This window comes from Carettochelys insculpta, chromosome 12, assembly GCF_033958435.1.
Source record: "Carettochelys insculpta isolate YL-2023 chromosome 12, ASM3395843v1, whole genome shotgun sequence".
Classification (NCBI taxonomy): domain Eukaryota; kingdom Metazoa; phylum Chordata; order Testudines; family Carettochelyidae; genus Carettochelys; species Carettochelys insculpta.
The window spans coordinates 7,768,226-7,788,147 of record NC_134148.1 but is presented as its reverse complement, the minus strand read 5'-3'; the positions used below and the strand labels follow the sequence as shown (position 1 = coordinate 7,788,147).

The 19,922-nt window shown below is 47.5% G+C and overlaps 1 protein-coding gene across 7 annotated transcripts in view; it reads right to left on the bottom strand.

The window, feature by feature from the left end:
* SCAPER (S-phase cyclin A associated protein in the ER) overlaps positions 1-19,922 on the bottom strand; it is a 420,029-nt gene that overhangs the window by 312,736 nt on the left and 87,371 nt on the right. For all 7 annotated transcript variants that reach the window (XM_075006917.1, XM_075006920.1, XM_075006919.1 and 4 more), the window contains exon 9: positions 17,810-18,069. In XM_075006917.1, the coding sequence (XP_074863018.1) occupies positions 17,810-18,069 (260 nt within the window). The remainder of the gene's footprint in view (positions 1-17,809; positions 18,070-19,922) is intronic.

Sequence of the window (19,922 nt, the reverse complement as noted above, 5' to 3'; positions counted from 1 at the left end):
TTCCTGTGCTTTACAGTTTACAGGGCTGACTGCCACCAAGCAGCCTGCCACACAGGCAGTGTGCTTGAACCCTCCCCTGCACCAAGCAGCTGTCAGGCTGAGCAGATCCTGCTCCTGGATACCTGCCTATCTGGCACAGGCATTCCCTGCTTTAAAGGGCTTTTTCCCTGCACAGGATTTATGAAAATCCACCAAGAAAGTTTTTTTCTGCGCTTTACAGTTTACCAGGCTTTTTTTTCAATGCCCCCACCCTCCTGCCACCATCCTTAAGGCAGCAAGATCTTAACATGTCCACAATGAAATGGTCTGTATAGCTACTAGCGTCTGTTCTGCAGAGGTTGATTCATTGTCATTCTTAAGGAGCCAAAAATGGCCTTGGAAACAAATGTTGCAGTGATTGTCAAACACAAATCCAGTCATTCTATGTGTAAGCACTTTATGCCACATTTAAAAATTATATCTAAAATTTTGACCTTCACTCACTTCCACAGGCAGTGGAGGAATCAATGTTGCTGCAATGAAGTGAAAAAAGAGATCCAAACAGCACATCATCATGGCGGGGTGGGGGGGCAGGGGGAGGAGATAGCTCAGTACTTTCAGCACTAGCATGCTAAACCTAGGGTTGCAAGCTGAATCCTTGAAGTGGCCATGTAAGGAACTGGGGCAAATAGATTTTAGGTGTGTCAGGAAGGCTGAGTGGTCTAAGATGCTAGACTTAAGATACTGGTTTTGGAGGAGGGATAGCTCAGTGGTTTGAGCATTGGCCTGCTAAAACAGAAGTTACTCACCTGTAGTAATGATGATTCTTCGAGATGTGTCCCCGTGGGTGCTCCACAATAGGTGTCGGGCTCGCCCGGCGCCGCAGATCGGAAATCTTCCACCAGTTTCTCCTGGATCACGCATGCGCCGGCGCGCACCGCACCCCTGTGCGCCCCGGCCACATGCACAATCCGGTCCCCGCCAGTTCCTTGACCAAACGCCTCGGATGCTCCTGAAAAAAACTAGACAGAGATCCGAAGCGGGGAGGATGGGCGGGTGGTGGAGCACCCACGGGGACACATCTCGAAGAACCATCGTTACTACAGGTGAGTAACTTCTCTTTCTTCTTCGAGTAGTCCCCGTGGGTGCTCCACAATAGGTGACTACCCAGCAGTAACCCAAGTAAGGAGGTGGGTAATCGGTTTATGTGCAGCTTGCCCCCGAGAGGACTGCTGTCGAGAGGCGGGTATCCTCTCAGAATACCCAAGGCAGGGCATAATGCTTGGCGAAGGTGTCATAGGATGACCAGGTCGCCACTCTACAGATGTCTGTTAACGCGATGCCCTTGAATAAGGCTGTTGACGCCGCCACCGCCCTGGTGGAGTGAGCCCTGGGCGGGGCCAGCAAAGGAGTCTTTCGAAGTTCGAAGCACATTGTTATACAGGGCACAATGTGCTTTGAGATTCTCCGGGAAGAGAGGCCTTCTCCTTTTGACCCAGGAGCGAGAGAGACTAGAAGCCTGTCCGTTTTCCAGAAGGACTTAGTTCTGTCTGTGTAGAAGGCCAACGCCCTCCTCACATTTAGGAGATGCAGGCGTGCCTCCTTGCCGGAGCTGTGAGGCTTCGGGTAAAACGAGGGTAAAACTATTGGCTCGTTAAGACTGGACTCCGGAGAGACTTTTTTTTTTTTGGAACTAAGGCTGGGTGCAGCCTTAAGGTTACCGCCTCCTTTGAGAATACTGCGCAGTGCGGCGTTGCCATCACTGCCGCGAGCTCACTCACCCTGCTGGCTGACATAGTTGCAAGGCGGAAGGTTGCTTTTATAGTAAGGAGATGTATGGGAACTGTGGCTAATGGTTCAAAAGGTGGACCCGATAGCGTGCTGAGCACCAAGTCCAAATTCCACGATGGTGGAAGCGGTTTCCGAGGGGGGTACAGGTTTACCAGCCCCTTCAAGAACCTGGTAACGATAGGATGGGCGGATACCATGGGCCCTTCCTCTGTATGCCGAAAAGGCTGATATAGCGGCGAGGTGGACCTTTAGCGAGGATAGAGAAAGCCCGCCTCTCTTGAGGTCCAATAAGTATTCTAATATTGCAGGTATAGGAACGTCAAGGGGAGCTAACTGCTTGGCAGAACACCAAGCTGTGAAACAAGTCCATTTGTGCATGTAAGTCCTCCTGGTGGAGGTCCTTTGGCTACATTCCAGGACTTGTTGTGCTCCCTCCGTACACGTGCTCTTTAAGGAGCTGAGCCATGCATTAGCCATGCTTGTAGGTGCAGACCTTAAGGGTGCGGGTGCACTATGGACCCTTGAGCCCGCGGGAGTAAGTCCGGCGCCACCGGTAGAGGGAGCGGTGGGTGGTCCGACATGTGCAGAAGCAAGGGAAACCATTCCTGCCGATCCCAAGCGGGACTATGAGTATCGTGCGAGCTCTCTCCCTTCTGGCTTTATGCAAGACCTTGTGGATAAGCACTGCAGGGGAAACGCGTAAAGTAGGGAGCCCTTCCATGAAAAACATGAATGCGTCCCCCAGGGACCCCCACCCCACTCCTGCTCTGGAGCAGTGCTGGGGACACTTTTTTTTTTGTACTGGATGGCAAACAGTTCGATCTGGGGAAACCCCCATGTACGAAAAATGCGCTGTAGCAGATCGGAGCAGATCTGCCATTCGTGCGTGATTGCAAAGTGCCTGCTCAGCTGGTCTGCATTCACGTTGTGCATGCCCGGCAAGTACGAATCTTTCTCAACGTTCTGTTGTTGGCAATGCACCGATTCCACAATCGGAGTGCTTCCGCACATAGGGCACGGGATCATGCTCCTCCTTATCGATTGATATAGACCATAGTGGAGGTATTGTCGGTATTGAATCCCGACTACTTTGCCATGCAGGTAATCTCGAAAATGTTTGCAGGCGTTGAACACTGCTCTGAGCTCCAGTATGGATATGTGCAGTGTCTGTTCCGCAGGGGACCATAGCCCTTGCGTTACCTTGTCGCCGATGTGCGCTCCCCATCCTATGTGGGAGGCGTCGGTAGTAAGAAAAATAGAAATTTGTGGTTGGTGAAAAGGCACCCCCACTAGCAGATTCTCGGGGTTTTCCCACCACGCCAGGGATCTGCGCACCTCTGTTGTGGGCGACACCACCCTGTGGACAGTGTGGGATGCCGGTTTGTAAACGCTCGCCAGCCAATGCTACGGGCTTGACATGTGCAACCTGGCATTCTGTACCACAAACGTCGCTGCCGCCATATGGCCCAGCAGCTGTAGGCACGGTAAGATCGGCACCGTGGGGCTGTATGTAATGACTTGCACCAGCAAACTGATTGCGCGGAAGTGGGCGTCGGGTGGTTACACCCTTGCTGTGATAGAGTTTGTGTGTACCCCTATGAACTCTATATGTTGTGTGGGTTCGGACTTTGACTTTGCGAGGTTGATGACTAGGCCCAGCAAAGAAACGTGTCCGCTGTGACACGTATCATGCGTGAGAACTCTGCCTTCGAGGTCCCTTTTAGCAGGCAGTCGCCCAGATATGGGAAAAATAAACACCCCCTGTCTGTGCAGGTAGGCTGACACCACTGCCAGGGTTTTGGTAAGACTCTGGGGGCTGAGGAGCGGCCAAACAGAAGAACCCTGTGCTGGAAGCACTCCTGGCCGACCGTGAAGCGGAGGAAGCGTCTGTGTGCCGGGTGGATTGTTATATGAAAGTAAGCATCTCGTAAGTCGAGTGCTACAACCCAGTCTCCATCGTCCAGTGCCATGAGTATCACGGCAACTGTGATCATCCGAAAACGTTGCTCGCGCAAGTAACGGTTGAGGCCCCGAAGATCTAAGATGGGCCTCCGGTGTCCCGTTTTCTTCTCTGATAGGAAGTAGCGTGAATAAAAACCTTCCCCTGGAATTATTCCGGCACTCTTTCCACCGCACTTGTGAACATAAGATGGGTCACCTTCTGCTTGAGCCTCGCCTTGTGGCAGCGCACCTGAGGCAGATGCACGGCAAGGATCGAGCCAGGGAGGGAAGATGGCCGGTAGCTGTGTGCTCCGCTCGTCCTGCTTGCTGCAGATGCACGGCAAGGATCGAGCCAGGGAGAGTTTCCTCCGTTTCTGCACTGAGGGTGGGGGTCAGAGCACAGTGAGAATGCGGCCGGGTAGCCTGCAATTCCCGCAGGCGTTGGATGCCTTCGCTATGCCCCACGCAGGCCGGCATAGCTTCACAGCATGACTCACGCTGTGTAAAACCTGAAGAGGCCATTGTGGTGAGTCCTTTATTGTTAAGAGGGTACTTAGCACTTAATCCGTGCCTCTCCTCCTCAAAGAGTGATCACCAGCCTGCGGCAGCGGGAGGCCTAATGGCCTTTCACATCCGCTCTGTTCTTCTCCGCTCCTCCCTTTTTCCTTTTTTTTTTTTTTTTGCTGGTATTCTCTTTGTCTTTGCTTTCTCTCTTCTGTTTTTTTTTTTTTGTTTAATAACCGAAAAACAACAAATTAAACATGGAAAAAAACCACTAAGTAATCTGACTCTGGCCTTAGCCTGAGTGGATTCCGTCTGCAGCCGATGGCAGTTGAGAAGGAACTGGCGGGGACCGGATCGTGCATGCGGCCGGGGGCGCGCAGGGGGGCGGCACGCGCCGGCACATGCGCGACCCAGGAGAAACTGCTGGAAGATTTCCAATCTGCGGCACCGGGCGAGCCCGACTCCTATTGTGGAGCACCCACAGGGACCACTTGAAGAAGAACCTAGGGTTCTGAGCTCAATCCTTGAGGCGGCCACTTAGGGATTAGGGCAAATAGATGTCAGGGATTGTGCCTGGTCCTGCCAAGAGGGCAGGGGACTGGACTAGATGACCTCCCAAGGTCCCTTTCAAGTCTAGGAGATGGGTATCATCCTGCAAGAGCTTGAGAAGGCAGACAAGGAACAAGTCAAAAGCTGCTACTGAGAAAAGGTGAATTCAGTAGTGGTGACAAACCATGCTCCACTGCAGGAACAAGGACTTGGCAGAGTGCCTGATGGCTGTCAGGGAGCTTACCAACATCCTTCATTCCAAGTTGGACCTGCAGATGGAGACCCACCCTAGGACTCATTATGCAGCCTTCACACCCTGTTGCTTGGCCTCCCCTGAATATGGCTCAACCTCCCCACTGGGGTCCTCAAATGCATGGGTGGGGAGGGCAATGACATTCTCATGCTCCACCCCCATGACCTCCCCCCACTGCAAAAGGCTCACATTCCACCACTCACGAAGGAAGGAGTCCCTTCTTTTGCCTACCCATTAACCTGCACACCCTAAATAAAAATAATTTTGTGAAAATCACAGTGTTTTTTGGTTCATAGGGGGTGGGGTGCATCTGAAGGTGTTTTCACAAAGGTCAAGCACACATCATTGTTGGGGTGCAGGTGGTATCATGATAGTTAAATGCATAAATTCAGGTGGCTGTCTGCACCTTCATAAAGCTATTTTTCAAGGCCTCCCTGATTGCTGTTGCTTCTGCATGTACATTAACGAATGCCTGTGTGTCCGGGCACAGCCCAGGGCATCTTCCTCTGCAACCCAGGCTGGCATGAAATTTTCCCCCTTTGATTTATAAATGTTGTGGAGAATACAGCATGCTGCAACCTCAGTGGGGATGCTGGTTTGACAAAGGTACAAATGGGTCAAAAGACATCTGAATCTGGCTTTTAAATGGCCAAAGGCACATTCCACCACCATTCTGCACTTGCTCAGTCTGTACTTGATGTACTCCTGGCTGCAGTCCAGGGTTCCTATGTATGGCTTCAGCCAAGAGAGCAGAGGGTAAGCAGGGTCGCCCAGGATCACTAGGGGAATCTCCATATCACCAATCTTGATTTTTTGGTCTTGGAAGAGAGTCCCATCCTGGTGTTTGCTGTACAGACCTGAATTTCTAAAGATGTGTGTATTGTGCACATTTCCCAACCATCCCACATACATGTCAGTGAAATGTCCTTTGTGATCCACCAACACCTGCAACACCCTGAAGAATTACCTCTTGCGGTTTATGTACTCTGAGACCAGGTGGGCCAGGGCCAGGATGGGGGATGTACGTTCCATCTATCACCCCACTGCAGTTAGGAAACCCCATGGCAGCAAAGCCATCCACTAAGTCCTGCACATTTCCCAGACTCACAATCCTCTGCAGCAGCTGGACACTGTTTGCCTTGTCTAACTAGATCACTGCAGCCTCTACTGTAGATCTGCCCACCCCAAACTGATTTGCCACTGAATGGTACCCATCGGGCATTGCAAACTTCCACAGAGCAACTGCCACTTGCTTGTGAACTGTTAAAGCAGGTCTCATTCTGGTATCACTGCACAGTAGGGCAGGAGACCACAAATCATGAAGTTCCATGAAACCAGCTTTGCGCATGCAGAGGTTCTGCAGCCACTGCTGGTCATCCCAGACCTCTAAAATTATGCAATCTCACCTGCGTGTGCTCGTTTCATGTCTCCAGAATCGGTGCTCCACTGCAAGCAATGTATCCAAGGCAGCCAGCAGCTCTGCATTCCTATTCTCCAGTTCTTCAATATTATCAAATGAATCACCCACACCCACTTAATCCTTTGTCCAATAAAATACTGCACAACACACTGTGCAATAATTCTAAGCTATCCAAGTTGCATGCGAGCGACCTGCAATGGCATGAGCCAAGGGCAGACTTTGGGAAAATGGCACGAAATTTCTTGGGCTGGCTGTTTGTTTTCCAACAGTGTGGGAAGGGAGATACATTGCACGCTGGGATGACGACACTGGACACCCACAAGCACTTGCATCACATTTTTTCCCATAAGCCACTGGCACAAAAACCCAGAATACAATGGGGCAACAGGCACTGTGGAATAGGTATCCACAATGCATTGGTGACACAGTCAAACTTAGGTAAAGCAATGAAGACATGCCAAGTCAACTTCCTGGATATTTGTGGACACTCATCTTTAACTTTATAAATTCTAGTGGTAAAAAGTAGAATTCAATAAATTCAACTTTATTTCATAGTGTAGACATAGCCTAAGAGACTCCTCATAAGTCATGTGCTCCAGTCCCCTAATCATTTTTGTTGCCCTCCATTGGACTCTCTCCAATGAGTCCACATCCCTTCTGTAATGCATGGCCCAGAATTGGATGCCGTAATCCAGATGCTGTCCTACCAGTGTCACATAAATGGGAATAATGACTTTCTTAAATCGACTAGCAATGCTCCTACTAATGCACCCCAATATGTCATTAACCTTCTTGGTTACTAGAATCCACTGTTAAAACTCATATCCAGCCTCTCATCTTAGCCAGCTGGTCCCCAGTCAGTAGCAGTACTTGAGATATTCCCATCCCAAGGGAGGGACAGTGTACTTCTCCTTATTGAACCTCATATGATTTATTTTAGCCCATTCCTCCAATTTGTCTAGGTCACTCTGGCACCTATCCCTGCCCTCCAGTGTATCTACCTCTCCCCCTAGATTAATGTAATCTGAGAACTTGCTGAAATTGCAATCCATTCCCTCATCCAGGTCATTAGTAAAGATGCTGAATAAAACAAGTCCCAGAAAGAGAAGTTACTCAGCTGTAGTAATGATGGTTCTTCGGGGTGTGTCCCCATGGGTGCTCCACAATAGGTGTCGGGCTCGCCCGGCGCCGCAGATCAGAAATCTTCCACCAGTTTCTCCTGGATCGCGCATGCACTGGCGCACGCCGCCCCCTCATGCACCCCCAGCCGGGTGCGCAATCCGGTCCCCGCCAGTTCCTTGACCAACCGCCTCGGATGCTCCTGAAAAAAACTAGACAGAGATCCGAAGCGGGGAGGATGGGCGGGTGGTGGAGCACCCACGGGGACACATCTCAAAGAATCATCGTTACTACAGGTGAGTAACTTCTCTTTCTTCTTCGAGGGGTCCCCGTGGGTGCTCCACAATAGGTGACTACCCAGCAGTAACCCAAGAGGGAGGTGGGTAATCGATTTATGTGCAGCTTGCCCCCGAAAGGACCACTGTCGAGAGGCGGGTATCCTCTTGGAATACCCGGTGTAGGGCATAATGCTTGGCGAAGGTGTCATAGGATGACCAGGTCGCCGCTCTACAGATGTCTTTTAACGCGATGCCCTTGAATAAGGCTGTTGACGCCGACACCGCCCTGGTGGAGTGAGCCCTGGGCGGGGCCGGCAAAGGAGCATTTTGAAGCTCGTATACAAGACACAATGTGCTTAGAGAGATTCTCTATGAAGAGAGACCTTCTCCTTTTGACCTGGGGGCGAGAGAGACTAGGAGCCTGTCCGTTTTCCAGAAGGACTTAGTTCTGTCTATGTAGAAGGCCAACGCCCTGCTCATATCCAGGAGATACAGGTGTGCCTCCTTGCCGGAGCTGTGAGGCTTCGGGTAAAATGAGGGTAAAACTATTGGCTCATTAAGATTGGACTCCGAAGAGACTTTTGGAACAAAGGCTGGGTGCAGCCTTAAGGTTACCGCCTCCTTTGAGAATACTGTGCAGTGCAGCGTTGCCATCACTGCCGCGAGCTCACTCACCCTGCGGGCTGACGTAGTTCCAAGGAGGAAAGTGTTTGTTTTTTTTTTTGTTTTGTTTTTTTTTATCGTAAGGAGACGTATGGGGACTGTGGCTAATGGTTCAAAAGGTGGACCCGATAGCGTGCTGAGCACCAAGTCCAAATTCCACGATGGTGGAAGCGGTTTCCGAGGGGGGTACAGGTTTACCAGCCCCTTCAAGAATCTGGTAACGACAGGATGGGCGAATACCGTGGGCCCTTCCTCGGTATGCCAAAAGGCTTATATAGCGGCGAGGTGGACCTTTAGCGAGGATAGAGAAAACCCGCCTCTCTTGAGGTCCAATAAGTATTCTAGTATTACAGGTATAGGAACGTCAAGGGGAGCTAACTGCTTGGCGGAACACCAGGCTGAGAATCGAGTCTGTTTGTGCTTGTAAGTCCTCCTGGTGGAGGTCCTTCGGCTACATTCCAGGACTTGTTGTACTCCCTCCGTACATGTGCTCTTTAAAGAGCTGAGCCATGGATTAGCCATGCTTGTAGGTGCAGACCCTGAGGGTGCGGGTGCACTATGGACCCCTGAGCCCACGGGAGTAAGTCCAGCACCACCGGTAGAGGGAGCGGTGGGCGGTCCGACATGCGCAAAAGCAAGGGAAGCCATTGCTGCTGATCCCAAGCGGGACTATGAGTATCATGCGAGCTCTCTCCCTTCTGGCTTTGTGCAAGACCTTGTGGCAAAACAGATCAATCTGGGGAAACCCCAATGTACGAAAAAATGCGCCGTAGCAGATCGGCCAGTCGTGCGTGATTGCGAAGCGCCTGTTCAGCTAATCTGCTTTCACAGTGTGAACGCCCGGCAAGTACGAGGCTTTCAATGTTATGTTGTTGGCGATGCACCAATTCTACAACTGGACTGCTTCCGCACACAGGGCACAGGATCGTGCTCCTCCTTGTCGATTGATGTAAAACATAGTGGAGGTATTGTCGCTATTGAATCCTGACTACTTTGCCATGTAGGTAATCTCGAAAATGGTTGCAGGCATTGAACACTGCTCTGAGCTCCAGTATGGATATGTGCAGTGTCTGTTCCGCAGGGGACCACAGCCCTTGCGTTACCTTGTCGCCGATGTGCGCTCCCCATCCTATGTGGGAGGCGTCGGTAGTAAGAAAAAATAGAAATTTGTGGTTGGTGAAAAGGCACCCCCCACTAGCAGATTCTCGGGGTTTTCCCACCACGCCAGGGATCTGCGCACCTCTGTCGTGGGCGACACCACCACCACTGTGGACAGTGTGGGATGCCGGTTTGTAAAAACGCTCACCAGCCAATGCTGCAGGCTTCACATGTGCAACCTGGCATTCTGTACCACAAACGTCGCTGCTGCCATGTGGCCCAGCAGCTGTAAGCACATTAAGACTGGCACCGTGGGGCTGTATGCGATGACTTGCACCAGAGAACTGATGGCGCGGAAGTCGGCGTCGGGTAGGTACACCCTTGCTGTGATAGAGTTTATGCATGCCCCTATGAACTCTATATGTTGTGTGGGTTCGGACTTTGACTTTGCGAGGTTGATGACTAGGCCCAGCAAAGAAACGTGTCCGCTGTGACGTGTATCATGAGTGAGAACTCTGTCTTCGAGGCCCCTTTTAGCAGGCAGTCACCCAGATATGGGAAAAATAAACACCCCGTCTGTGCAGGTAGGCTGACACCGCTGCCAGGGTTTTGGTAAAGACTCTGGGGGCTGAGGAGAGGCCAAACGGAAGAACCCTGAGCTGGAAGCGCTCCTGGCCAACCATGAAGCGGAGGAAGCATCTGTGTGCCGGGTGGATTGTTATATGAAAGAAAGCATCTCTTAAGTCGAGTGCTGCAACCCAGTCTCCATCGTCCAGTGCCGTGAGTATCACGGCAACTGTGATCATCCGAAAACGTTGCTTGCGCAAGTAATGGTTGAGGCCCCGAAAATCTAAGATGGGCCTCCAGTCTCCTGTTTTGTTCTCTGGTAGGAAGTAGCGTGAATAAAAACCTACCCCTGGAATTATTCCGGCACTCTTTCCACCGCCCCTATGAACATAAGGTGATTCACCTTCTGCTTGAGCCTCGCTTCGTGGCAGCATCCCTGAGGTGAGGCCTGGTGGGCGGCTTCGTCGGTGGAAGCAACTGGAAGGGGATCGCGTAACCCATGGCTATGATCTCCAGCACCCATTTGTCTGTGGTGATCTTTTGCCATTGGCAGTGGAACGGTCTGAGGCAATGATGGAACATGAAATGAGAGTGGCATTGAGCGAGGGTATTGATAGTGCAGCCCCCGACATACCCGTCAAACTTGTTGCCTTTGGGCCTGACCCAAGGGTGTACGGCTTTGTTGAGAACGTCGCCTAGGAGTTCTGTACTGTTGCTGCTGTTGATAGCGCCTTTGGCCGTAGCCCCATTGATATTGAGCACGCTGTGGTTGTAAGCGTAGCGTCTTTGCTGAGGATAAAATTTTTCCCTCCTGTATGGGGGAGTATAAATGCCCGAGCTTCTAAGTGTAGCTCTCGAGTCCTTACTGGAGTGAGGGACCGAGTCGGTTGAGTCTGCAAAACAGATTTTGTGTATCAAAGGGAAGGTCCACGATCTTCGCCTGTAGGTCCCTCGGGATACCCGACGTCTGGGGCCAGGGTTCTCTACGCACGACCACTGCTGTAGCCGTTGAACGTGCCGCCGTGTCCGCCACGTCCAGGGCAATCTGGACTCCCGTTCGCAATGCTGCGTAGCCCTCTTGAATAATCACCTTTAACACCAGCTTTTTGTCTTCCGGAAGTGAATCCATGAGGGGAGTAAGCCTGGAGTAATTATCAAAATTATGGTTTGCTAGGTGTGCCCATAATTTGCCATTCTCAATAGCAGGGTAGAAGAGGAATATACCTCCCTGCCAAACAGCTCTAGCTTCTTAGCATCTTTGTCTGATCCCCTGATTTGTACTGATAAACCTTTGACCTCTGCTGGGACAACTCGACCACCAAAGAATTTGGTTGTGGGTGACTGAAGAGGAACTCCATGCCCTTTGCCGGGACGAAGTACTTCTTATTCGCTCTCCTGTTTGTAGGTGGAACAGAGGCCAGAGTCTGCCATATAGTAATGGCTGACTCCAGAATGGCTTCGTCCAGCGGAATAGCAATTTTGGATGAAGCCGGGGGTCTCAAATTTTCCAGGAGTTTGCGATGTTTCTCCTGCACCTCTGCTGTTTGAATGTCTTGCGTGAAAGCCACCCTTTTAAACAGCTCCTGAAACTGTTTAAGGTCATCCGGGGGAGAGACATCCCCGGGGGCCAAGGCCTCATCTAGGGAGGATGAGGAGGAACCACTAGGGTAAACCTCCCTCAAACCCTCGGGCTCCTGCGGTCGATGATACACTTGCTCGCTGGAGGATTGTGAAGGAAAGTCTCGGGGTTCTAAAATTAACTCCTCTTGAGACAACTGTGTTCCCGTCCCCGATCGAGAGTGCTCACAGGGGTACTGAGCGGCCGGGGGGGACCAGCCCCTGGGTGTATGCCTGTGGTGTCTGTGTCCAGCATGATAAGGACGACCAGGGCAGCATGGGTAAGGGTCCGGAGATGGAGACCTAGACCACTCACAGGGTGTGTACCCCCGATGTCTGGGAGAGCGAGACCTCTGCGACGACACAGATAGAGGTGAAACTGGCTTCTGATAGTACTCCAGGCGATCCAATACCAGAAATGGTGAAGGTGGCCCAAACCTTGGTGACATTGGTTGGAGGAACGGAGAAGGAGGTTCCGGATGGGCCGGTGGAGACACAGGCCTTCGGTGCGGCGTGTGTATTACAGGGGGAGGGCTTGGTGCTAACAGCAGCGCAGCCCTGTCAAGAGATGGACTGCGGTGCCGGGCTTTTGATTTTTGCCTTGCCCCTCCCCTGCGGGGCCGGCACCACCCCCTTCCATGCCGGGGATCTCAGCCCTGCTGTCAGCGCCGCGCTCGGCACCGTCAGCTGCGGTGCCGCGTGGGTATCCTCCTCCGGTGCCTACAGGCATGGTGCGGGGGCCGGTGCTGCCTGTGGCGGTTCCGCCGGGTCCGGCACTTGCCTTGCTGACGCTGTAGGCGCCGCGTGTGCTGGCTGTTGTATAAACGGAGGCTCAGCCTCTGCCACGTGCGCTGCCGCTTGCCTGAGTATGCGGCTGGGGGCTGTGTGCTCTGCTCGTCCTGCTCGCTGCAAATGCCAGCAAGGATCGAGCCAGGGAGAGTTTCCTCCGTTTCTGCACCGAGGGGGTCAGAGAAAACTGCACTCCTCTTATGCAACCCAGAGGGCCCTTCTGGGTGAGGCTTCTCCGGCAAGTCCGGCTGGAGAGCCTTATCAACAAGAGCATTTTACGCCTCATTGCTCTGTCCTTCCTGGCCCTGGCTGTGAGCTTAGCACAGTGAGAACACTTCTGGGCAGCCTGTGATTCCGCCAGGCATCGGATGCATTCGCTATGCCCCACGGAGGCCGGCATAGCTTCACGGCATGACTCATGCTTTTTAAAACCTGAAGAGGCCATTGTGGTGAGTCCTTTACTGTTAGTAGGGTACTTAGCACTTAATCTGTGCCTTTCCACCCCAAATAGTGATCACCGGCCTGCGGGGCAGCGGGCGGCCTAAATGGCCTTCACGTCCGCTCTTCTCCGCTCCTCTCTTTTTTCTTTTTTTTGCTGATATTCTCTTTGTCTTTGCTTTCTCTCTCGTTTTTTTTTTTTTTTTTTTTTTTAATAACCAAAAACAACAAATGACACGTAGGAAAAAACCACTATTTAATCTGACTCTGGCCTTAGCCTGAGTAGATTCCGTCTGCAGCCGATGGCGGCTGAGAAGGAACTGGCAGGGACCGGATAGCGCACGCGGCCGGGGGCGCACAGGGGGCGGCGCGTGCCGGCACATGCACGATCCAGGAGAAACTGCTGGAAGACTTCCGATCTGCGGTGCCAGGAGAGCCCCACACCTATTATGGATCACCCACGGGGACCACTCGAAGAAGAACTGACTCCTAAGTCACTCCGCTTGCTACTGACAACTATTCAGACATTTAATCATCAACCACTACCCACTGAGCCCCAGGACCTGTCAGAGAATGACAGATGTATGGGCCACTTAGAGTTTAGAGGCCCCAGCCCAGCCCCAGACTCAGGTTCCCATCACGTCCAACTTTTCATCCACAGGGTCATATTAAAACCAAAAGAAAACATAAAAATGAACAGTTGAGACATTTATTTATTACCAAGTAAATCATTATACCAATGGCACGTATATTAAAAATCTAACTTTAAATGTGAGTTTCTATTGCAAGCAAAATTCTTCACTTTAGGAATGCTTTTCCAGCTTTGTTGTATGCAAACTAATTTATAGTGGAAGAAAAATCTATTTTATGTGCAACACCAGTTTTAATGTTAAGTACTGCAAGCCCATTCAAATGCTCTTGTTCCACTGGAGAACGATGATAGCTCTTCACTTGTTTTAACATGCTGAATGTGTATGCATCTGAAGCCACTGATGCAAGGAGACTGATCAAAACACATAATGCAATTGTGATATTAAGAAATGCAGTTGATAAGCCAAGACTGAATATTTCTTGAAGTAGTCCTTTTGGCTATGTCAAATTTAAAGTTGGTGGAATGTATACATTTCAGGAAGATGACCTCATCACAGAGATCCCTTGAAATTTCATTGTTGCACCTTTTTTGAAACTCTTCAGCTGCTGAATGCAGATCTTCATCACTTAGTGCTCTGAACTCCCAAAGGAACCCAAGAAGGGTACAAATTTGTCTTAAATTTGTCAGTGACTCAAATCAACATGTAAGACCAGGTTTCATGGCATCAACAATAACAAAAAAGGAATTGATTCAATAGTGGCTTTCTCCATCAGACTGAGATGTTAGGCTGTGACTGGTGGAAAACTCAGATGAAATGGCAATACCCTATGCTACTTACTTGGACTCAGAAAGGATTGCATCCTCTGGATCATTAATATCTAAAGTTGTTGTTCAGTGTTATCCATCTCAACATCTAATGTGGCACTGCGTGCTTCAATTACAAGATTAGTTTCGTGGATCATTTTTAGCAGCTTCATCCACGTGGATGATATTAAAAAGCATTCAAATTTGGATGTTTACTTTTGTATTGACTTAAACTGAGTGTGAGCCTAAGCTGCGAAAGTAAGAGATTCAAAGTGCTCTCAAACACTTTCTCATAGAGTTCAAATGCTGTGCAACTGGTTTAAAGCCATCAATTCAGGCTGACCATCTTGGTGTCAACATGCTGTGATGGGAAACAGGAAGATGCTTCAGAATTTCCCACTTTCGAGGACTGCTACTGAAGAGGTTGTATATTTACTGGATTGCGCCAAAGTATGTTATTGCGTTCTTACATGATTCAGCGCAATCAAAGCTGACAAGACTTAGTGTGTGGTTGGCTGCAACTACAGAAAACAAAGTTTGGATTTTGTTCATGATGGACTGCTTGTACTCCATTTTACTGCACAGCCACATTGGACCCATTGTCATAGGTTTGGCCAATGCAGACTTGAAAACTAAATTTCAACCCCTCCAATATTTCAAATATACAAGCAGTAACTTTTTTACTCGTTTTTTCATGAAATTATCAAACAAAATAAATTGTTTTTCAATTGAAACCTTTGAACTTTCCACAATTTTAACACATCGAATAATGAAGGTCATCTGTTCTTTATTGGAACAGCCTGGAATTACATCAATAATAATTGAAAAATTCTTCAAGTCATACTTCTTCAAGAACTGTTCTATGCATAAATGTCACATACAGCTCAATAAACTCATTTTGTATTCTGGTATACTGATAATTGACTTGCATGCATTTTCCGTTCTCTTGTGAGTCACAAACATATTTAACATGGCGTGATAAAAGTGGATCACACTTGCTAAGAAGCTCAAGTATACCAAGAAAAGCTTCTGTTTGTAAAGTCACCAACATGGTGACTGAAACGAAACAAAGACAATCCCCATTCAGAAAGAAAATAAATGACATTCAGTATGTGCTCAAAGAGCTTTTCAAGTTATCGGTTTCTACATTCATTTTACTCAGGAGTAAGTTTTCAATTGACCTGTCATCTACTGCTGCTCTAACTAGATGATTTCCATGCACCACTTTTAAAACACAGTAACACAAATTAATTCACTAAACCCTATTGGTTATACAACATTTTAATTGCATAAAGTTTGTAATTATTATTATATAATTACAGTTCGGGGGTGTTATTTACTACAGCCCTTAGAGCCTTATTTCAAAGTCTTGAAATTTCATCTGCTAACGTTCCTGTCATTAAATTCTTCTAACTGATGCATTACTATGAATATTAACATGGGGTGACTGCCAGATTAGATATGAAGAGTATTAAACAACCGGAGTTAAAAAAATTATCATCACAAAAAGCCTTTGAAGGGGACTGTAAGACAAAGAGGCAGCTTACAGCTGAACCTGATATGGTTATTGTACAGGAAGACACACAAGAAAAAACAGGAATATGAAAATCTCCTATGCAGAGATAAGCATCTAATTCAAAGGTGAAACTCACCCTCAGACCAAGCAAAATAATTTTTGCAGTACCAGAATTAATTATGTCTTTCAATCTCTAAATCAAGGGTGAGCAATTTTTTTTGAGGCAGAGTGCTAAAACTTGACCTTTTGACCTCTGTGTTTGATCTGGATGCCGGTGATACTTTTTAAAGTCACTAATACAGTCCTACTTACAACAGCTTCACAAATAAATTAAGATGCAGAGCTTTACAGTTAGGTGATGGTTGGTAGCTTTAGCTAGTTTTTGTTAATCCATAGGAGGCACAGCTTTCAGCAACCTCCTGGCTGTACGAGGAGGAGAGAGACAGGGTTGAACTCCCGCCTCGCGTGCCAAGGAAAATCAGCTCACGTGCCACTCTTGCTGACCACTACTCTAAACTATGCAAAGGCTGTATACAGCATTTCAAAACAGAGCATCACTAATCACAGAAGCTACTCCAGTCTCCAGTCATGCAGATGAAAACTCGGATGTAACTGAAAAATTGGCTGTGGACTGAGGTCCCACAATGATTTAAATATTTTTGCAAGCATATATACATACATATAAATATACACACACACATTGCAAGTATATATAGCTTCTTTCATTGTCTCTGTTATAACTGTACAGTATACAATAAATGGAAATGACTTGGAAGAAAATGTCAAAATTTGAATCCCCTTTGTCTCCTGAGGCCTGGGTCAAATGGCCCTCGTGCCCCCAATTTTCAATAGGGGCTGTTGAACCTGATGATTTAACCAGTTTTCTAACGACCTTACAGTCCATTTATCCAATCCAAACTTTTTTTTTAAACTTGATAGCAATGGGAGACTGTATCAAAGACTTTGTTAAAGTCAATGTATATTATGTCCACCACCTTTCCCATATTCACAGAGAGCCAGTTAAGTCGGCATGGAAAGCAATGAGGTTGGTCAAGCATGTTGACTTTCCTCTCTTCCAAATGATTCAAAATGGATTCCTTGAGTATCCATTCCACTGTTTTTCTGGGGACCAATGTGAGACTGACTGATCTGTAGTTCCCTGGAATCTCCTTCTTCCTTTTTAAAGATGGACCATTCACTTCCCTTTTCCCAGTCATCTGGGACCTCCCCAGATTGCCACAACTTTTCAGAGATGATGACCAAGATTCTGCAGTGACAACAACCAATTCATTCAGCACCCATGGACGTATTAGATGCTGTACTGCTCTCAAGAGGATTGCAAGGGAGGCACTGTAGCTCTGAGGCACCCCCAAATGGGGACTGACCATGATGGTATAATAAGGCACACAATAGATGTATGTGCATACAGGTAATTCGTCTGTCTTTCGTTTTTTAATATTTGGTTGTCTGTGCTTGGAGCTACTGTGAAAATCAAACTTGATTTTATCCTTTAAAATACTTTGGTTATTGTCACAACAAATAATGTGTCCAATCTAGTTGCCCTTATGGGTGAGCAGATCCACTGACTTCAGCAAAGATGCCTACTTCCATAAGCACACCCATTTATTATTCTTTTAAATTTATATATATGAGTGCATCTCCATCTGATAAGAGTTCTTCATCAGTTTACATCATCACCTTAATGTCATTCACAATATATTTTCTGTATGTTAACCATAATAAAAACAAGTTGAGAAAAATATCAAATATTTAAAAACATCTCAATCAATTTAAAGAATAAACCATTGGACATAACAACTTTGATTAATATTTCTGTATAAACACTACCAAAATATTACAGTAATAAAAAGTGTTCCCAAATTACACTTACCTGAGTTCTTTCAGCAAAAGGATGATCACTCAGATATAAAGACTCTTTCTGCAGAAGTTCTGTATTTTTGGGTGCACTATCTCCAGCAAATGAGTTCAGTATATTCTCTGAAGGCCTGAAGACTACATTTTCTTTGTCACTGTCATCTTTAGCTCTGAGCAGTTCTGCAGCTACAGGAGTTTTTGTTGCTACAGCTGTAGATCGAGATCGAACAGGCCTTCCACGCTGAACTGTTTCCCATCCTTCTGCATCCTTCCGCTCTACAAAAAAAAACAAAAACATCCCACCAAGAGATAGCTTTATAAGATAATATTCCAAACTCACAATTAGCAATTTTTAACATATTTTCTAAAATTGTTCTTGAACAACAAGAATATCTTTTCTTTTAAAAAGTATGTAAACCTAATGGACAAGATTCAAGATTAATTTTTTTTTCTCAGAGACACTACCATTTTAAAAATTACGGGCTCAATCCTGCAAACTTCTAGGTACATACTTCACTAGTGGGAATAGTTCCACGGACTTCCAAGGGGCTACTTTCACGAGCAAAGTTGCTCATGAGGATAAGTGTTTTGTTTTTTTGTATATGCACATGCTTTTTAACAATATGCTTTCTTACCTACATTGCTGTTCTTATGCCCTGATCATGCAGTCAGAGGTTGCCGGAGATTCTTGCACTTAGGTAGATCCCAGTGACTTCAGTGGGCCTCAATGGAAGCACAAGAATCTACCCTTGTAAGACTGAGGCCTTAGGCTATTAAAAGTGGAAGTATTTTTAAAAATATAATTTACTTTTTGCATTTCGCTCAGATTGGATGATAAAAATACTCTACTTAGTGTCTGTCTACACTACCCCAAAAGATCAACATGCTCTAGAGACATGAAGGCTACGTCTACACGTGCCCCAAACTTCGAAATGGCCATTCAAATCGCTATTTCGAAGTTTACTAATGGAGCGCTGAAATGCATATTCAGCGCTTCATTAGCATGCAGGCAGCCGCGGCGCTTCGAAATTGACGCGGCTTGCCGTCGTGCGTCTCGTCCAGATGGGGCTCCTTTTCGAAAGGACGCCGCCTACTTCAAAGTCCCCTTATTCCTATGAGCAGATGGGAATGGCCATTTCGAAGTCTGGGACACGTGTAGACACAGCCGAAGAGTAAGAAACTTACCTGTTGACCTTCCCCTGTATAGACAGACACATTAGCCAAGCGCAGATAGGTTGATTTTAGCTACGCAATTGGCATAGTTAGAATTGCATATCTGCGGTCAACTTTCTTAGTCTAGTGTAGACATACCCTAGTGTCAATTTGTAGATAACTATGCTTTCTGATTCTCATGAAATAGCAAAATACTGGTAAGACTGAGTTGAAAACCACAAGCATAGTTTAACTATTTAGAAGAGTAGTTTCCACTGTTTTTCCTTTAATTTCATGGAACTGTTTCTTTGCTCAAAGGTTTTATACATGTTTGTTTTATTAAAAATACTATCATTTGGCACAAGTTTGATAGTGTTGGATTAGTCAATGTTAAAGAATAACTTGCACTGATTGAACTCAGATCCTGTCTAATAATTAGCAAATAAAAATACCACTCTCAACCCTAGGTCAGAAATTTCTGACAAATACATTCCAAGGGAATTGCACTTAAATGGATATAAACAGAGAGGGAGCCGTGCTAGTCTATATACTATCAAAACAAAAAGCAGTCAGGTAGCACTTTAAAGACTAGCAAAATGGTTTATTAGGTGAGCTTTTGTGGGACAGACCCACTTCTTCAGACCATAGCCATAGCAGAACAGACTCAATATTTAAGGCACAGAGAACCAAAAACAGTATCAAGGAGGACAAATCAGAAAAAAATGATCAAGGTGAGAAAATCAGAGAGTGGAGGGGTCGGGGAGAAAAGGTCAAGAATTAGATTAACCCACACTTGGCTTAATCTAATTCTTGACCTTCCCCCACCACCCTTCCACTCTCTGATTTGCTCACCTTGATAATTTTTTTCTGATTTGTCCTCCTTGATTACTGTTTTTGGTTCTCTGTGCCTTAAATATTGAGTCTGTTCTGATATGGCTATGGTCTGAAGAAGTGGGTCTGTCCCACAAAAGCTCACC